The sequence below is a fragment of the Lepidothrix coronata genome, unplaced genomic scaffold (genome assembly GCF_001604755.1).
Source record: "Lepidothrix coronata isolate B3197 unplaced genomic scaffold, Lepidothrix_coronata-1.0 Scaffold21, whole genome shotgun sequence".
Taxonomy (NCBI): Eukaryota; Metazoa; Chordata; class Aves; order Passeriformes; family Pipridae; genus Lepidothrix; species Lepidothrix coronata.
The window spans coordinates 7,884,626-7,901,941 of NW_016690201.1; the positions used below are offsets into that span (position 1 = coordinate 7,884,626).

Genomic DNA, 17,316 nt, shown 5'->3' on the forward strand with positions numbered 1-17,316 from the left:
CAAAACCATTTACTTAGATACTCTAACCAATTACGATCTTAATTCACTCAAAAGCTTATAAAAAAATACCGAAAATAGCTCATCCTACACTAAAACAAAGATAAAAAATGAAGAAGGCAGCAGACAAGTATTTACAAGTGTTTGAAGTATCTACACTAATGTATGCTAATTAAATCAGGCCAGTGAGAGAAGATTCAGATCACAACCAGAAGTTCTAACACAAATAAGCTGTTGTATTTTTTTTAATGCAGCTCTTTCACAATTCCCTATTTTTTTCGATCTTGCATCAGCAAAGGCTCAAATTATGAATTATAACTCACTGTACTTTAATTCAGTTTAATAAGCAATTTTTCTCTTCAAATGCAGATCCAAAAAGTTCATTCCAACAGAACCAGGTACAGCTGCTAGTGCTAAGAAATCTACATCAATTCTTTCAAATTTTCCTGTAGCCACTTCTGTTTGCCATCTTACCCTTAAATGTACATGACAGATCCCATAGTTTTTCTACAGCAGAGATCCTCCAGTTCAGTGAGTCAAGACTTCAGGTATATCTGCAGTGCTATGATATACATGCACACACACATACACACATACTCCATGTAGCTTGAATAGCGTTTGACTCAACTCTAAAAAGCCTCCAGGACTCGATCTACAGCACCAGACTGTGCTGGTACAGCTGCTACAGGGTAACCCAAATCCTTGGCCAGACAAAGGAGATGGTTCACTGATGCTATGGCTGCCCTGAGATCCAGCTGTTCACATCCCTCAGTCCCACCACATCACGGCAGCAGTCAGTTCCCTGGGGACTTCATGCACGAGATATTCCCAGCCTTTCCCCTTCCTCTGGCTCCCCGAGGTATGCAGTATGTATCTTCAGGCTTTCAGCTCTTGGAAGATTTTAACTAACAGGAAATTCTCCCATTTTCCTGGACGGAAGCCAGATTTGTGTACTAGGAATGCATGCCCTTATTTCCAATTCTCTCCTTTTTCAGCCATCCCTCCCTTGCTCTCAGGAAATGCCCAATTAAGATTATCTGGTTTATAACCTCACACAATAGCATATTCAGTAGCTGTGCCAGTGTTAGCGAAGCAGAAAAGGATCTACACTGCTATCTGCTTAGGGAGATACTGTGCCCAAATTAGTTCCACGACAGTACTGTAAACTCGGATAACTTCCCAAAATCAGAGCAAAAAGCTAAATTACACAAATGCTTTTTTTGGACAAGGCAAATCTCATAAATTGACTAATTCTGAATTATACTGCAGATAAATTTTGGGGGAAAATTAGCTACCTTTTGATCTGTTTATTTTCTCATCTCTCCAGCTTCTGAAGAAGAGCATGTAAGCTTTGGCTTTATTTATATCAACACCCAAGTACTTGTCTTTGCAACACAAGCACTTACAAACTTAGAAGATAAAACAATCCTCTTCAGTTTACAAGCACAAAAAAAGTTGTATGTTTAATAATGAATGAGATAGCCCAACCATTACCAGGAGAAAACAGGACCTAGGCCTCACTATGCAGTTCACATTTCAATAGAATATAATGAAAATGTACTGGGGCCACCAAGTTGATTAGAGGGATGGAGCTCCTCTCCTATGAGCAAAGACTGAGAGAACTGGGGCTGTTCAGCCTGGAGAAGAGAAGGCTTTGGGGTGACCTAATTGCAGCCTTCCAGTACCTGAAGGGAGCCTACAGGAAAGAAGGAAAGAGACCATTTACAAGGGCCTGGAGTGACAGGACAAGGGGGAATGGCTTCAAACTGAAAGAGGGCAGGTTTAGATTAGACATTAAGAAAAAATTTTTCACTATGAGGGTGGTGAGGCACTGGCACAGGTTGCCCAGAGAAGCTGTGGCTGCCCCATCCCTGGAAGTGTCCAAGGCCAGGTTGGATGGGACTTGGAGCAACCTGATCTACCAGAAGGTGTCCCCGCCCATGGCAGGGGGGTTGGAATGAGATATCTTTAAGGTCCCTTCCAAACCCAGGACATTCTATGATTCTATGATTCTCAAGGGATGAATACTTGTATTAGAGACTAAAAGAGAGAACTGAGAAAATGCAAGTGCTGTGAAGAGCATCTTTACGCAGTCTCTCCACACAAATCCCGCTTTACTTTCTGGTGCAACTCCAATTTATAAGAGTTATTTGTTGAAGGAAAACTCAAGTGACATTGCACAAAATATTTCATATTGAAGACAATTCTAATGTATCCTGAGCTGCAAAGGACCTGCTAATGGTACCACTTGCAGACAAGTAGCTAATAAGCCAGTCTCTTCCTATGATGCTGCTGCAATGAGAACAACACAGAGCTTAGAGGAATGTAATCCTCTAAAGAAAGGCTTTAAGTTTCTGCTACAAACAAATAAACAAAAATATTTAACATACAAAGGACAAGCATACTAAAGACCCTCAATTACCACTGAGAATGTCATTTTCTGCCACATTAATCATGTCTCCCAGGAATAGTTAAAAGGCCCACAAACACTGCAGAGCATTATGGCTTCCAGCAACACAGATACATTAACCAGCTTCTAAATAAGCTGTTGGTCAAGTTCCAAATAGGCAAATAAAAACTAACTCCTTCCATGAAGATATTAACTTGAAACACAGGGAAAACACTCTGTCAACTCCAGAGGGCTTTGTTGCATATCTTGCTCTTACCAGCTCTGTCCTCAAGATTTTTCTCTGTGTATGTGCAGAATAAACATATATAAAATATATACATTAAAAAGTAGGTATATGTATACATATATTTTTTAAAGCAGTGTTTTGCAAGTGCAAAGACCAAGTTAAATCTCTGCAGTGGCTTTAGGGTGTTCATTTTTCCAGTACCTCCTAAAGCAGAACGGAACTAGGTTCCCCTGCCCAGCATCTGCTAACTGGGTTTCCTTTTATTAAGGTCTGAAAAGAGAAACCTCTTACATGACATTGTATCCTCTAAGAAAGTAGGTAAAGGTATATTTTTATACACACACAAATGCAAAATGCACCTCAGCTTTGGCTCGGACAAAAATCACCTGTGGAGAGCAAAGGACGTGCACAGAGACAGCAGATTTTCAGTCTGGGACTGCTCTGCACAGGCTGCCAAAAGCTGCCAATTACAGCAGCAGCTTGTACAAAGTGCAACTGGACTGAGAGCAAAAACTTACTTCAAGGAGGCAAAAGGACACACTGCATGGCAGGAACTTTCAGCCAACCACAGTCTAACCCAAATAAAAGTTTAACAGGGAAAAGGCTTGAATGCATTATTTAGGTGCACACAACCCTCCCTCAAAAATTAAATGAAGGACTCTACTTAATCATAGCTTTACAAAACCTATATTCATCCTAAGAAAACACTCAGAATACTCTCACCACATCTCTATGCTTACCATGAGAAATAACAAAGCTGTACAACTTCAACTGAAAATGCTTTAACGAGTGATTTTTCAATTAATTTCAGTATTTGATATTAAGGATTCTACACAACACAAGATCATGCATTCATGAAAACACTCACTATTTTGAGCCTCACACGTAGCCAAAATATTCTCGTTTACTCCCAACATATAATGCTCAAATTTATCTTTATTCAAGCTAATATTTAAACTTTTTGAAATGAAATTTTAAAGAGAGGCTTGAGGAGTTTGGTTTGTATTCTCTCACACTAAATATAAGGCAAACCCACCTCAGACAGTTATACACATCTACAAAGTGACACCCAGAAGTTAAACATGAGCCAAACCATCACCTGCATGGGGAATACTCTTGCAACGAGCATGAAAACCTGTCAGTTCACAGGGAAACATTAAAATTAGTCTGTGAACTGACTTATGAACAGTGTTGCTTGAGTGAAGAATTGCTTAGTTCCACATTTCTAGCTCTGACTGATAGCATCTCCAAAACGACAGCAACAAGATGATAATCAAGAAAGGACAGTAGCCTTAGTACTTACTGAAAACATAAAAGGCGTCAGAAATACAAAATTACAGAGAATTTTAAGGTTTCTGTGTTTTAAACCACCATCATCCCTCACACCCTGCTCAGCACAACACCCTACTCAGCTTCCCAATAGTAACGACAGCAGCTCTAAAATTAATTAACTACAGTAAAGCCGATGAGATCTTGAGTTTCGCTTAACTAGATGCAAGTTAAACTTGGGTTGTATTCACTGGAGCCACCATGGGAAAATTTGCTTCACAAAAATTCCTTTTGACTCTTACATATTTCAGTAACTGTGACAGTAATTAGCAAAAATATCTCAGCTCTGACTCAAATCTGCTGGGGGATTATTTACTGGTGGCAGCAGGAGGGGCCTTGCAAAGGACCAGCACAAGTTATCTGAAAACTACATATAAAATTCACAAGGGTTCCTCCAACAGCCTTCCCACGGACAACAGCTGGGCAGTACCATGATACCAGTGGTGCTCCAGTCTCTGCTCACACGTACATTTTGTTTATAAATATACACATACAGAATTACAGAACGGTTGGGGTTGAAAGGGACCTCTGAAGATTATCTAATCCAAGCCCCCTGTTAAAGAAGGATACATACACATCTTTCCAATCACTCCTGGCCACTTTCTGTTGTAAAAGTTCCCTTCTTAATTTTTTTCTTCTGTTCATAGACATTTACCACTATGCCTAAACGTTAAATTTTAGAGTGTCTGCCCAGGTGGCACCACCAAGACACAAGCATCCTCCTCACAGGAAAGGCTATTGACCAGGGTACAATTTTACTGTGGCCACTATTAAAAGTGCCCAGTCTTGTCTTTCTGAGGTCTAAAACCATGCTGCTATAAGAGCCAGACTAACTCCATGCTTTAAGATGTTTTCCTTTGCATCCCAATCACAGTTTAACCCATCAGGCCAAACACAAGCTCTTCTGGCTCACTTTGGAGCTCTTCACTGTCCTTTCATCACCCATTTATAATGTCTCTGTGAGGCTAAGGCCTGTCTCTCAATTCAAGAGAAGAGTCCCACTAGCCAATTCAAATATTTAGCATATTTATGGGGTTGTTTTTCTCCAAAAAGCCATTATGATAGCCTCACCCTGCTCTGCACAATACAGAAGATCTCTCAAGGAAGCAACACCAAGCTAGCCCCAAACTTCTCCTCACTCTGCCATTATAACAAAGACAACAACTCTAGGAGCAAACAAACCCACTCTGGAAATTCCTAGTGTCCTCAGACCAGTGGGAACCAAGTATCTGCAATACTTACAAACAATAACATTTAAAGGGGCTGTAAAACCACAAGCTGCTTCTGATGAGTCAGCTGTTCTTCCCAGGCTGTAGCTCCTGCCAAGGCTGGCCAGCCCAGGCTGGTGCTGCCAGATGCCACCCGCCCTGGCCACAAGCCACTCCTCCCCTGGAGCCAGCACCACAGCCTGAACCTCCAGTAATCCAGCCCAGGCTCTCAATAAACCAGCAGAGAGTCACTCTCTGCGTTCATTAATTTCCTGTTGCCTTAGGGAGAGCCAGGAGTGAGACAAGGGAGAGAACAAGACAAAGGCTGCACCTATTTCCTCTGGATTAAACTGCTGTGGAGCAGCCTTATGAGAATGAGTTGTTTCTCTGCCATTATTTTAATCCTACTTCTATCCAGTGAGAGAAACCAAGCAGGAGAAAATCCTCCCACAGTTCTCTTCCTACTCAGGCACTACTGCAGAAAACTTACTCCAATAGGAGATGAATTGAAAATTCCCACAGTGAGAGGAATCCGGTGCTCCTGGTGTGCCTCATGGTTACACTCCACACAAATGAATGAGCACACTCAGGCCTGCTCCTGCATGGACCACTCCCTGGTTTAAGTGTGCACATCCAGAAGGATTTCATTTACTGCAGCTGTTAATGGCACAGAGATCAAAGATCCCACTTCACCTCAAACAACTCCGCTACGTGCTCTAGGTAAGTGATACCAGAACGATTTCACAATCGATTTTTCCACACAAAATTCAGAATAGTACAGCGTGGAAATCTTAAATAAAAGTTAAATTGCACTTTTTATAGACAGGTCTGTATTACAAAGAGTCCACTGTATTCAATAGAAGGGAAACATTTGGGCAAAGAGCTCAGCTATCTGTTTTGAATAGGAAGGAAAAAAATCCCCAACTTAATAGAAAGCCTTTCAATAAAGGCTTTTCCGTTTAGTCCAATTAAAAAAAAATTAGTAACATGATTTCCTAAAGAAACAGACCCTGTGATCACAGAGCGTGCACATACCCAGGCACCTCTGCCCTCCTGTCTCTTGAAAACAACAACCCCAACAGCCCAAGGCCACCTCAAGCACCTTGGCCTGACCAGAGGGATCCCCAAAACCCTCAGCAGCACCCTGGGCTTCCTGCAGCTCAGGCATCCACCCTGCTGGTGCCCACTCCTTGGGTCAAAAGAAGTTAGATGAGACAACACAGGGAGCTTGGGAAGAACCGAGGAGGAGTACCTCCACTCCACTGCAGTGAGGTCTTTCAGAGGTGAATTGACTCAACTGATCACCTCGCTCCAACTGTTAATCCAACGTGCATTACAAGATGAAATTCCATCAGAAAAGTCATGCACTGCTATTTGCAGCATTCAGTAAAATTATTCGATAGCTTATCCTGCCCCCCACTAATCATTTAAACAGAAATCATGTGAAGAGACACAGGCATTTATCTTGGGGAGCAGGGAGGGAGGTGGGCAGGAAGGGACACAGGACACAACTCTGCGGAAGAATAAGACTACAGATAACACTAAGTCACCTAAAATCCAGGGCAGTGTTTAACAGGTTGCCTGCAAGGTGTCAGGCTCCCAACAGCAGTTCCAGCTTCTCAGGTGAGACAGCTTTTCCTGGGTCAGGCACCAGGAAGGTGCTGGCACGTGCTGCGTCCCTGCGGAAGGGCCACTGCCACACCACGGACTGCCGGCCTGTGAAGGTCAGCAAGCAGCTCTCGCTTTCATTAGGTAATAACCTCCACGGACTCAGATGGCATTAGAATTGAAATGAACCTCAAACACAACAGAGACTAGAGTATTTAAAGATGTGGTGAGATTTGTACCGGGGATCAGCATATAATTTTACTACCTCGCAATTAAGGAAATAGTAAATTCAGCATTGCGCTCCACAGAGGGCAAATGAAATTTTCTAAGCTGGTTTCTTTCAAGGAGAAAGAAAAAAAAACAAACGTAAGGTTTAGAATCTTTGGGGGTTTTTAATGGACTTCCAATTACCTTATATTGAAACACACATTTGCCTCAGCTCCCACAGAAAGCTGAACGTGTTATATTCTCATACGTTCGGACATGGTCTTGAGAATCCTATGACAATTTTGGTTTATAACCACTATTTGCCATCATTTAGACCTCTCAGTCTTCCCTGTCTTGGTGGTATTGTAGCAGTATCCCCAAGAGTGATTTTCTGCCATCACCACATACCTAGCTGAAATTTCACAGGCCTACTTGAGTAAAAGGGGTATGAAGTACTCTTCTAAACAGTTCACATTTTTGGAAAACAATCTGAAACAAAAAAAATCTAAATTCCGTGCTTCCTTCCTAAAAAAAAAAAATTAATTCGGTGCTGCCTTTCTAGCAGCAGCATTATGCCAACACATTCCACATCAAACAACAGAGATAATAAGCTCTGATAGAAAAATCTTCAACCCTTTTCTACTCAGTAAGGTCACAAAGCCCTTGGCACCTTCCCGGGTCTCTGACAACACAGCACAGTCTGTGCACTGCACACACACACCCCCCCCAGCACTAGCAGGAGGTAGCACATTTACCAGTCGGCCTTAAATCAGTCCCAGAAAAATCTTCAAGGCAACACACCAAGTTAGCAAGAGCTGGAACTGGTGATGATGGGGAAATCTGTCTTTACCATTAATAAATCCAGAGGTTACAGAGTAGACCAGCAGACTGCACCCAAAAAAGCAGCCCAGTCAGCTTCAGGCAGGGGGACAACTGTGGTCCAGCCAGAGTTGTCACAAGAGACACTCTGTGGCTTTCAGGACCGAGTCCCATAACACACGTGCAAGACCAGAGGGAACTTTTAAAAGTTGTCAGTAAGCAGTTAGTTATTTTTTAATTTCCACATAAGTTACGGACTACAGACAGAGGAGACTTAATTCTAGTACCCCCATTAAAAAAAAAAAGTTATAAGCTTAGATGTCCTAATTAAAAAAAACCTTCCTGTTACTAGCACCAAATAATTAGAAGTTTCTAACATAAGAAAAGAGTAGCGGGAAAGTCTCCAAATGAAAAGAACATGGTTCTCAAACAGATGAGAAATTACATAAGAGGCATCGGCAGAATTTGAAGAAAATAAGTTGACAAATGGGAAAATAGGTAATACTGAGAAGGGAAACCACAAGCTGTCTATAAAGCTATTTAGCTTAAAAAAAACCCCCATATTTACAAGCTTAAAAGCTTTCTCTTGTATGTTTTCCCATGATTTTATATCAAAAACAAAGCAAAAGTTAAAATCTGAAAAACATAGGAATGCTTTCTCAGTCACAACATAAGACTTCTGGGATCTGATAAAATACACAGTATTCAGTCCTCTAACCAGGCTATTTATACCTATGCACTTTGATAAAGTTTTTTTTTTCTACCCATGCACTTTTGGAAAGTGTTAGCAAAAAAAAAAAAAAAAAAAAGTACTTTTCCAACAGCTGTAGTCCCAGGAGAAATTTCTTTTTCAAGTAACTAACTTTCAGAGGAATAAAATGAAACCAAAGACAAAAACGGAGTAGGAATCTGTTCCTGCCATCTCCTCCTCTTTTCAAAAGAATGAGGAATGCCATGTGCCTGTGCATACCCAGCATTTTCCAGCTTCTTACTTCAAAGAACTCTCAAAGTAAACACCTGAATGTAAATTTTTCAATGGTTATTTCCATGTGGCACTTTTTTTTTCCTGGCTTATCCTAGTAATAACACAGCTAAATTCAACTTCTTGAAATTATTTTTTGTTTTAATTGAAATTTTATTGAAATTCACAAGAGTAAGTTTTGGGTTGATAATAAGAATAGACATTTCAGCACAGGTATCTGAATTTCCTTAGAGTCATACAGCTATCACATATAATACCACATGGGAACTCAAGCCTGGCATTTACTATTCACCAAAAATAATAATCAGCATGAAATACAGCTACACAATTCACAATCCAAAAGTTTTACATCTCAGACTCAGACTCTAATGGCAAGTGAACATCCTGTTTTCAACGGAGCCCTTTGGATTTCGGGGTACAATACCCGTGAAATGATGATATGACAATTAGTAGAAAGAAGCCACAGAGGGATATAATGCCATTATATCACATGAATTCATTTCCACAAATTCTGCCTAGACCACTATAAGGTAAAAGGGTCAATTAAATTTAAATAGCTATGGATAATGCCTTGAAAACACTAAAGCCTCTCTGACAAGCTTTTATTAAATACATTATTCTGTCTACATGTGCTTATTGTAAAGCTTAAAAATATGCTTACACCTGATGGCTAAAAAGCTTTTGTCAAGAATATTTTAAGTACAATCTGTATTTGCTTGGCACCTAAACTTTGATAAGCTTGACTGTTGCCAATTAGTTGACACCAGAAACATTTTAAAAGAAATGCTGTGCATCGTATAATTTTTTTTCAGCAAGAATCCAATAATTCATAAACCAGCTATAAACAAAAGCATCATGTCAAAGCTGTGCATCTCAGAACAAAATCTATTGGAATTTGCATACCAGTATTTCTGCTGTTTTACATATACAGCTCTGTGGCAGGCAATGCTTTCAAAGTTAACCTGCTTGCACTCCAGCCTTCAAGCTGTTCCACATCACATGTTTGGTGTTTTTCCACCTCTCCAAAAGTCTTTCTTCAGAGAGCTGCATTAAAACTGTGGACACTCAACGGTGCTACTGCTCACAACAGTGCTATTCCTGTTAAAGTCCCATCATCAGGTAACAACAGATTTCAGGGAAACTCTCATGCTGGTGGCTTTCAACACACTCCTGAATTTCATCTTTTATGGCATAGAAAAGCTAATGACATTTACAAAAGAATGAAAACTAAGAAACCTAACTGAAACAAAATCAGCGGGTTCTTAAATTGCAGGAGTCTAAATAGATTAAGTATTTTCATTGTGATTTTTAAATGCTTGGAATGAATGATGTTATTAAATAAGTGAGGAAAAAATCCCATAATTACAAAGACAAGAACTTACAAAGCCTGCCACAGATGACTGAAGTCACCACAATATCCAGCTCATGACATTTTGTGTCAATCTGTCCTTTGCACCATTTTAAGATCCAGTTCTTCCTTCATAGCATTTCACGGGAATCTCAACATTGACTCAAAATGTTGCTCAACATTTCATTCATGTTAAAGCCTAAACCCACAGATTCTGCACCACACTCACCAGGAAAACGACTGTGTAGTTCTGTATGTTATAACCACCCCTGTACCAGAAGACACAGCCTGGTTGTCAGCAGAAGGCAACACACCCCCACAGCCACTCCAGAACACAGACCAGGGTACTCGCCTCAAATATTGAGGTGGGGAGCTGTAACCCTCTGCATCAGACTTACATTCCCTTTATTCACTTCTGGAAGGTGGAGTGGTAACAGAGCACAAAGGTGGACAGGATCACTCAAGGAGAAGTTTCATGAAAATCTCCCACTAACGGTCTGTAGAGCCCTCAGGTGATTGTGAGTTTTAAATTACTACAGAAATCGAGACAGAGATTTAAACCCCGCAATACAATTACAGAGTGCAAATTTTAATGCTGGAATAAATTAAAATTTTATATTGTGACTGTACTCAACCACAGCATACACTACAGCTGATCTCCGTTCTACCTGCAAGTTTGGCTGAGGTGTGCTGGCAGAATACAGCTTATATATCCAGCACAGTATTAATGTAAGATAACATGGAAAAATCTGATGTGCTGTTCAGAACACACTGTGTTGTCAAATAAAGACTTAAAAGTGTTCACAAAAAACAGCAAGAGATGCCATTTGCCAACCTGATACAGGAAACAGGAAAAAGTACTTCGTTTTACTTGGCAGAAAGCCTGAGTTTGTACCATCATGCAAGGTATGCTCTTGCTATCCTGCTCTGCAGGAAAAGCATCTCACCACCTCATCTTGACTTCAGCCTCACAGCCTGTCAGCTTTGTCACAGTATTTTCTCCCTTTTTTAATAATAAAAAAAGATAAAGAGTTTATAGAAAACTTTCAACTTGACATAGCTTTACATGCAACTTACTACTGCGATTCACAGTTTTCCTATTAATTACACTTGACCACCCATTAACCAGAACTTTGGACATATCACAGTCTCGAAGCAAATGGAAGGAATTTCCACCCCACCTGTCACACATTCAGCTCTCTGGCAGAAGTCACACACAGGTTACATTAGTTTCATTGAACTACTGAAACTGAACCCATGTTCACTCCAGTCAAGTATTTTCTACTCTTGGCAAATACTGACTTCTCTAACAGCACCCCAGCTGATAAAGTGTAATCACCAGCTAACAGAAGCCATCTCTATTTCCTAACAGGAAGAAAAGGCTGAATTCTACTCTAAAATCATAAAATCCTTTTGAAATACAATATCACAACAGCCTCCCCTACATCACTCACCCAATTCTGTAGCCTGTGATTTGCATCAGGATGCTACACTGCTCCCCCGAGGCACAAGTCCTGGTGAGAAGCAAGCACCTGCCTCTGGTGAGAAGCTGAATTCTCTCGAATTACAGGTGTTGAGCCAGTGACTAAAGACCATCACACTGGTAACTTAGTCACTGGGGTTTGACGGAGAACTTTAACAAAGCCATCTAAAAAAACCCCAAACGAACAAACAAAAAACAACTACACAAAAAAAAAGCAACAGACACACGCACAAACCTTCATTGTGACTCAGTGCAACCTTTCCCCACTTTAAAATAATCACACTGGTTGTCACAAGAGAACTAGAAAGTGAAAGCACTCAGGATACTTTCGTTTCCCAGAAAAGCTGTTCTCACATCTGTGGCTTTCCTACTCAGAGAAAGTAGAAAAGACTTTTCTCTCTCAGTCCAGGTCCCAGCAACACACACACACCCCTCAGATTTTTAAGAACTCTATTCCACAATAAGTACAGGAAGTTCATAATAAAAAAGACCCCAAACAAACAAAACCAAAAAGTCAGGCCTTTAAAGGAATTTATTCCTACATGAAGAGGCTCAAGTGAAGGCACAGCTCTTAAGCTTTTTGTTTACTTTTTATGCTTTAAAGGAACATCAGGAATGTCATGTCAGACTCTCAGCTTTTGCCAGATGACCAGCTGGAAACTGCAAATCAGTATCTTCACTACAGAAAGCAAAGGGCAGTAAAACATTAAGGAACCCTGGAAGCACCTCTGGGCACCTCAATAATCCCCCCATCACTGGCACTGCCAGCCAGTGGCTGTAAGGGGGTGACTGATGCAGCTCCCCAAACAACTCCTGGCACAGGTCATCTGTGAGGGTCAGACACCTCTCAGCTGGTTCTGCAAAGATCTGGGCCCAGCCTGAATAGGCAGCCTCCAAGTCAAGTTTAACAACTCAGCCACTGCACCAGTTCCCAGCATCCAGGACATCCCTCACAATTCACACCACTGAAATTATGGATCGGCTTCTCATGGACTGAATAATCAGGCTGTTGACACTCAGGCAAGTTTGAGGAAGAAGAAAAGATTTAGCCAGAAACCAAATAGAATTTCTATCTTTCATTCTTCTTTTTATTACTCTTCAGTTACAAAAGTCCATGAACATCAACTGAATTCACAGAATTGAAGAAATGCTACTTCCAGACCATACATATCATCTCAGGCACAAGAGTGCAAGAAAAGCAACTGTTCAATTATCCTCCCACCTATCTTTACAAAGCACTTTTAAAAATGTGAAATATTTTTATATTTTGAGACATGGTAATTTGCTTTTTTGACCTTTTCATAGAAGCGGATGGGTTTTGTCATCTTTTGTAGATGCTGCTCCTAGCAGCTGTCTATATAGGGTTATCCTAAAAATATATGGTGGTGGGGGTTTTTTTTAAGGAATTACTGAAGATATTTTAAAATAATATTACACAAGGTCACGATAAAAATACATAAGCCTTACATTTTCATATCCTGAAACAGTATTTTTCTTTCAAGGCATGGACCAAAATATATTTAAAGACATTATTTCAAAAAAATTCTATATGATAGTATTATAGTTGTAAACTCCTGCTACCACAGGACCATTACTGAACTTCTGTGAAAGGTTTTCTGAATGCAACAGGTTTTAGACTGCTATTAAAGGTTTCAGAAACATGCTGATTCATATTATATTATACCAATAAAAACAACCCTCCAAAATTCAATAGGCTTGCATAGATACCAAAAAAAAAAAAATCCAACAACAAAAAAACCCAAACCTTACCACATACACACCCACCTCATACCAAAATCCATGAGAACAGTCACAAAACCAGAAGGCATTCAGCAGACCAGTCTGACAAGGGCTTTCAAAATCACTTTGAATCACTGACCTTTGCACCTTGCTCTAGCTTTCAGAAAATACCAAGGGGAATCTGTGCCGAAGGTGTAATTAAATTTTTTAAAATACAGAACAAGATGCATACATTTAAAAGCATAACTCCAGAGCAATTCAAATGATTTTTAATTACTCAGTAGTTGCTGCAAACACTTTCAGTAAACCAGTGTGGTTATTCTTCTCACCTTGGCCAAAAGAGGTAAGAAAGCTTTGGGTACCAGCACTGGCAGGTATAACCCCCCATATTCAAACCCATCTGACACACAGTCCAAACACAGAGATATGTAATCCATCTTCATTCCCTGACCCAGGGTACATTTCTCAGATGCAGGAGGATACCCAGATGTTGGTCACAGGAAAGAGCAGCTCCAGCCATGTGATGAGAGCAGCATCCTGCAGCCTCTGGGATCCAACAAGCACCCACCATCAGGCAACCCTGAACTCAACTATTAAAACACAGAGATTTTAAAGGCTTGGATTTTAAAACCTTGGAAGGTTGCCACCTACTGAGATGAAGAAAAAGAGCACACAAGATATCCCAAGATATCTACCAAGCACTTGGTACACAAGGAAGGTATGCTTTGCAATTACTTCCTGCCATTCAGGACTGCATCAACATCTCTACTCCAATGGTTGGAGACAGATAACTGCATCATCTCCTGCATGAAGTGGTTTTTGCTTTCAGGAAAGAAAAGCAGTCAGTGCCATATTATTAGCTAAATCCTTCAGTAATAAGTACATCAAAACCATGGGACAAGCAGAGCAGAAGCACACACATGAGCTAGCATCATTTTCTCCTTATTACCCCAAAAAAAAGAGTACAGGAGAGGAAGTAAGTAGTATCAGACCTTGCTTTAAGCCAAGCATTATTTCAAGTGGTAAATACCCTTAAAAGTTTGTGCTTCTTTAAAAAAAAGTAAAAAAAATTGAGCTGAGCTGACACACCTAACTTTATTCTACTATCCTGAGATTACGCTGCCAATGCACTGCTGAATCACAGGTCTGAAATAACAGTGGGTGTGGGAAACCAAAGGACAGATAAAACAGTCTTTAAACCCATCTATCAACCAACACTCGGGCCCTCTCCAGAAGCAGTAGGACTTGATAACACACATTGCTGAGAGGCCAGCTAAGTGTCACCCTATAAAACCCAGCTTCTTCAACCTGCTGTTCCGAGATGGCCATCACAATAATTATCAGAGCTGAGACAACACTGAAACATGTTTGACCTCCCTGCATGGTTACTTTCAATTACTCAAATTAAAAAATCACCATTTCCCCCAGCCCCTGTTGCTCAACCCCGTGTAAGGGACACTGGCCAAGTGAAGGGTCTGGCAGCACCAGGGCTGCCTGGGAAGGTTTTCCTTCAGGAGGAAAATCCGTGCCTGCGTTCACCAGCACTGTAGGATTGCCTGGAGTACAGGGAGTCCTGCAACACACACGCCTTCGTTCTTCAGCAGCAAACTGCCTGTTAAAAAAAGGACTTGACTGGACAAAAATACAGATGGGACAAAACAAGAAAGTCCTTTCTCTTAACCTCCCAGGCCGTTTACCTTTATTCACATGCTTTAGTCCTAATACGACCATTATCTATAACCTCCAGGCACCTAACAATGTCAGAGAAGCATGCAAGAGATGTGAGCAAGGAGAATAACATGATTAAATATTTGCTTCAGGAAATAAATTACAAGTTTTAATTAGGAGTCAAGATGACCAGTAGAGATGAAAGAAAAAACTTCTCTGGACGCGATGCAGCTGCTTTTACTACAAGCTAAACTAAAGATAGCTGCAGTGGGAAACAGGCTGTTTGTAGTTAGAGCATTTATTAATACAAACCTACGTGTCCAAGTGCTGCTGAAGTTTGACACACACTTCCTGTATGACAGTAAGAAAACATCTGATGAACAATGTTGGGAACCACAGTTCTGAATAAAGTATGCTGATGACTCAGGCATCTCTTGTAAACCCAATATATTTCTGCTTGTATGTGGTTTCTTCACGCTAACATAAAATAATCATGACAAACTTTGAGGTCTCCAGAACAAACTCTCATTATTTGTGGAGCTTGGGATTTTCCTCTTTTGAGGGAAGATGGTGAGTTAATGGTACGGTAGCTTCTCCACTTTTCCTCCATCCGTCAGCTCCCTGAACCTTCAAAATTTTTCTTCTTACATGCAAATAACCTGAACGATGTAAAATATTGTAACCCAAGAGCTACTTGTTAATCTCAATAAGCAATGAGATACTTACTCTGGAATCGGATAATGCTTTTTTGAAAAGTACCCTCAAGATTTACCTTTTCCTCACTCCAGCATGGAATCAGGGTTAAAACAGAAAATCTCTACTGTGAAAAAAACCTTATTTTACACAGTTGCTCTAGATACTTAGAGAAGTGACCACTAGCCATAGATGCCGACTACAACTTTAGAATTATTGCTAACTTTATTTTTTACTGCAGGATGTGTTACCCAGCATCTCCCACAACCCATCTTCAACCACCTTTGAGCTTATCCTTGATTTGAAGCTAAAGTAACCCTGAACTACTGACCCACAAGCAGTTCAGCTGAAAACCACAACGTTTCTTCCAATTTAGCTGAAAATTAACATTTCTCCTTCAGGATTATTGACAGAACGTGCAAACAGGCAGCTCTGATCAGCATGCGGGAGGTACTATGTAACTGAGTATCGGATGAGATAATTGCAGGACATTCAGTAAACCATCAGAAACAGGTTTTATAAAAGGTAAACTTGTTCACAAAAGTTGTCAGATGCACAGCAGCAACTAAGTTTTCAAACACAGAAAGCACATGTAGCAGTAAATCTGCTACATTAATCGGCGAGCACACCTCAACTGAAAACACTTGACTGAGAAAAAAAAATCTGTCCGTGCAGCCCTTGCCTTCCTGCTGAAGCAGCCAAAAATCAGTGCTAACTACTTCTAACTACGATAGCAGTCTTTGCCAGACACGCCTTTCCCTCCAAACGAGCTTCTTGAATGCGAGTTGTACCACTTTAACCAATTACACCTTAATCAGCACATTCCCCCTGTCCACTCTTACCACTGCAGCCATTTAACTTCCACACTGACTACACCAAAGCACAAACACCTTTATCCTCTTATAAAAGCTGCACATGCCATTATTAAAAAATAAATAAAAATCAGGGAACAGGGCAGCAGTCATATCACTGAACTGAAGAGTTGTGTTAGCCAGCAAGTTACCTTTAAAGCATAAAAATCACTGCTTAACAAGCACTGAAATTTAATTTTAGATATTTCTCAACACGGTTCAGTTCACTTAAAGGGACGAAGAGATTTAGAAGGTGTCCTTTTTTTTTTTTTTTTTTGTGACAGAGAAACATTCCCCGCCAAGTCCTGGCGTGCAGCAAGAGATCCGTAAGCGCCGTCATTCCCTTAACCCCGTTCCGCGATGCGCGTTAACACGGGTCCCTAAACGCGGCACTTTTTCACTCCAGCGGGAGAGCGTCACCGGCTGGAAATAGCGTTCACCTTTGGCGGGCGCGGATGCCGGCGCTGCAGGGTCACGCCGGGCACGAGCAGCATCTCCCCGCGGGGAGCTCGCCCGGGACCCCGCGGTGCTCCGGGGCGCGTCCCGCTCGCCCCCAGCGCTGCCGCCCCGCCCGGCTCCCTGCGAGCGCAACAGGCCCGCCCGGGCCCCGCGGAGCGCGGGGTGTCCCCCGCGGGCAGCGCCGAGCCCGCGGCCGCGCTGGCGGCGGCCCCCGCCGCGGCTCCGCGGCCGCTGGAGCGGCGGGGCCCGGGAGAGGCCGCGGCGCGGGGAAGGCCCGGGAGCGGCTCG

At 41.4% G+C, this 17,316-nt stretch overlaps 1 protein-coding gene across 3 annotated transcripts in view; it reads right to left on the minus strand.

Moving 5' to 3' along the window:
* The window catches only part of USP25 (ubiquitin specific peptidase 25), an 89,157-nt gene extending 72,059 nt beyond the window's left edge, over positions 1-17,098 (minus strand). For 2 of the 3 annotated variants that reach the window (XM_017807978.1, XM_017807980.1), the window contains exon 1: positions 17,010-17,098. In XM_017807978.1, the coding sequence (XP_017663467.1) occupies positions 17,010-17,063 (54 nt within the window). In that variant the 5' untranslated portion in view covers positions 17,064-17,098. Of the gene's footprint in view, positions 1-5,204; positions 5,232-17,009 lie in introns of those variants that run through there. The other variant, XM_017807979.1, reaches the window with a different exon arrangement.
* Between the last annotated feature and the right edge of the window lie 218 nt (positions 17,099-17,316).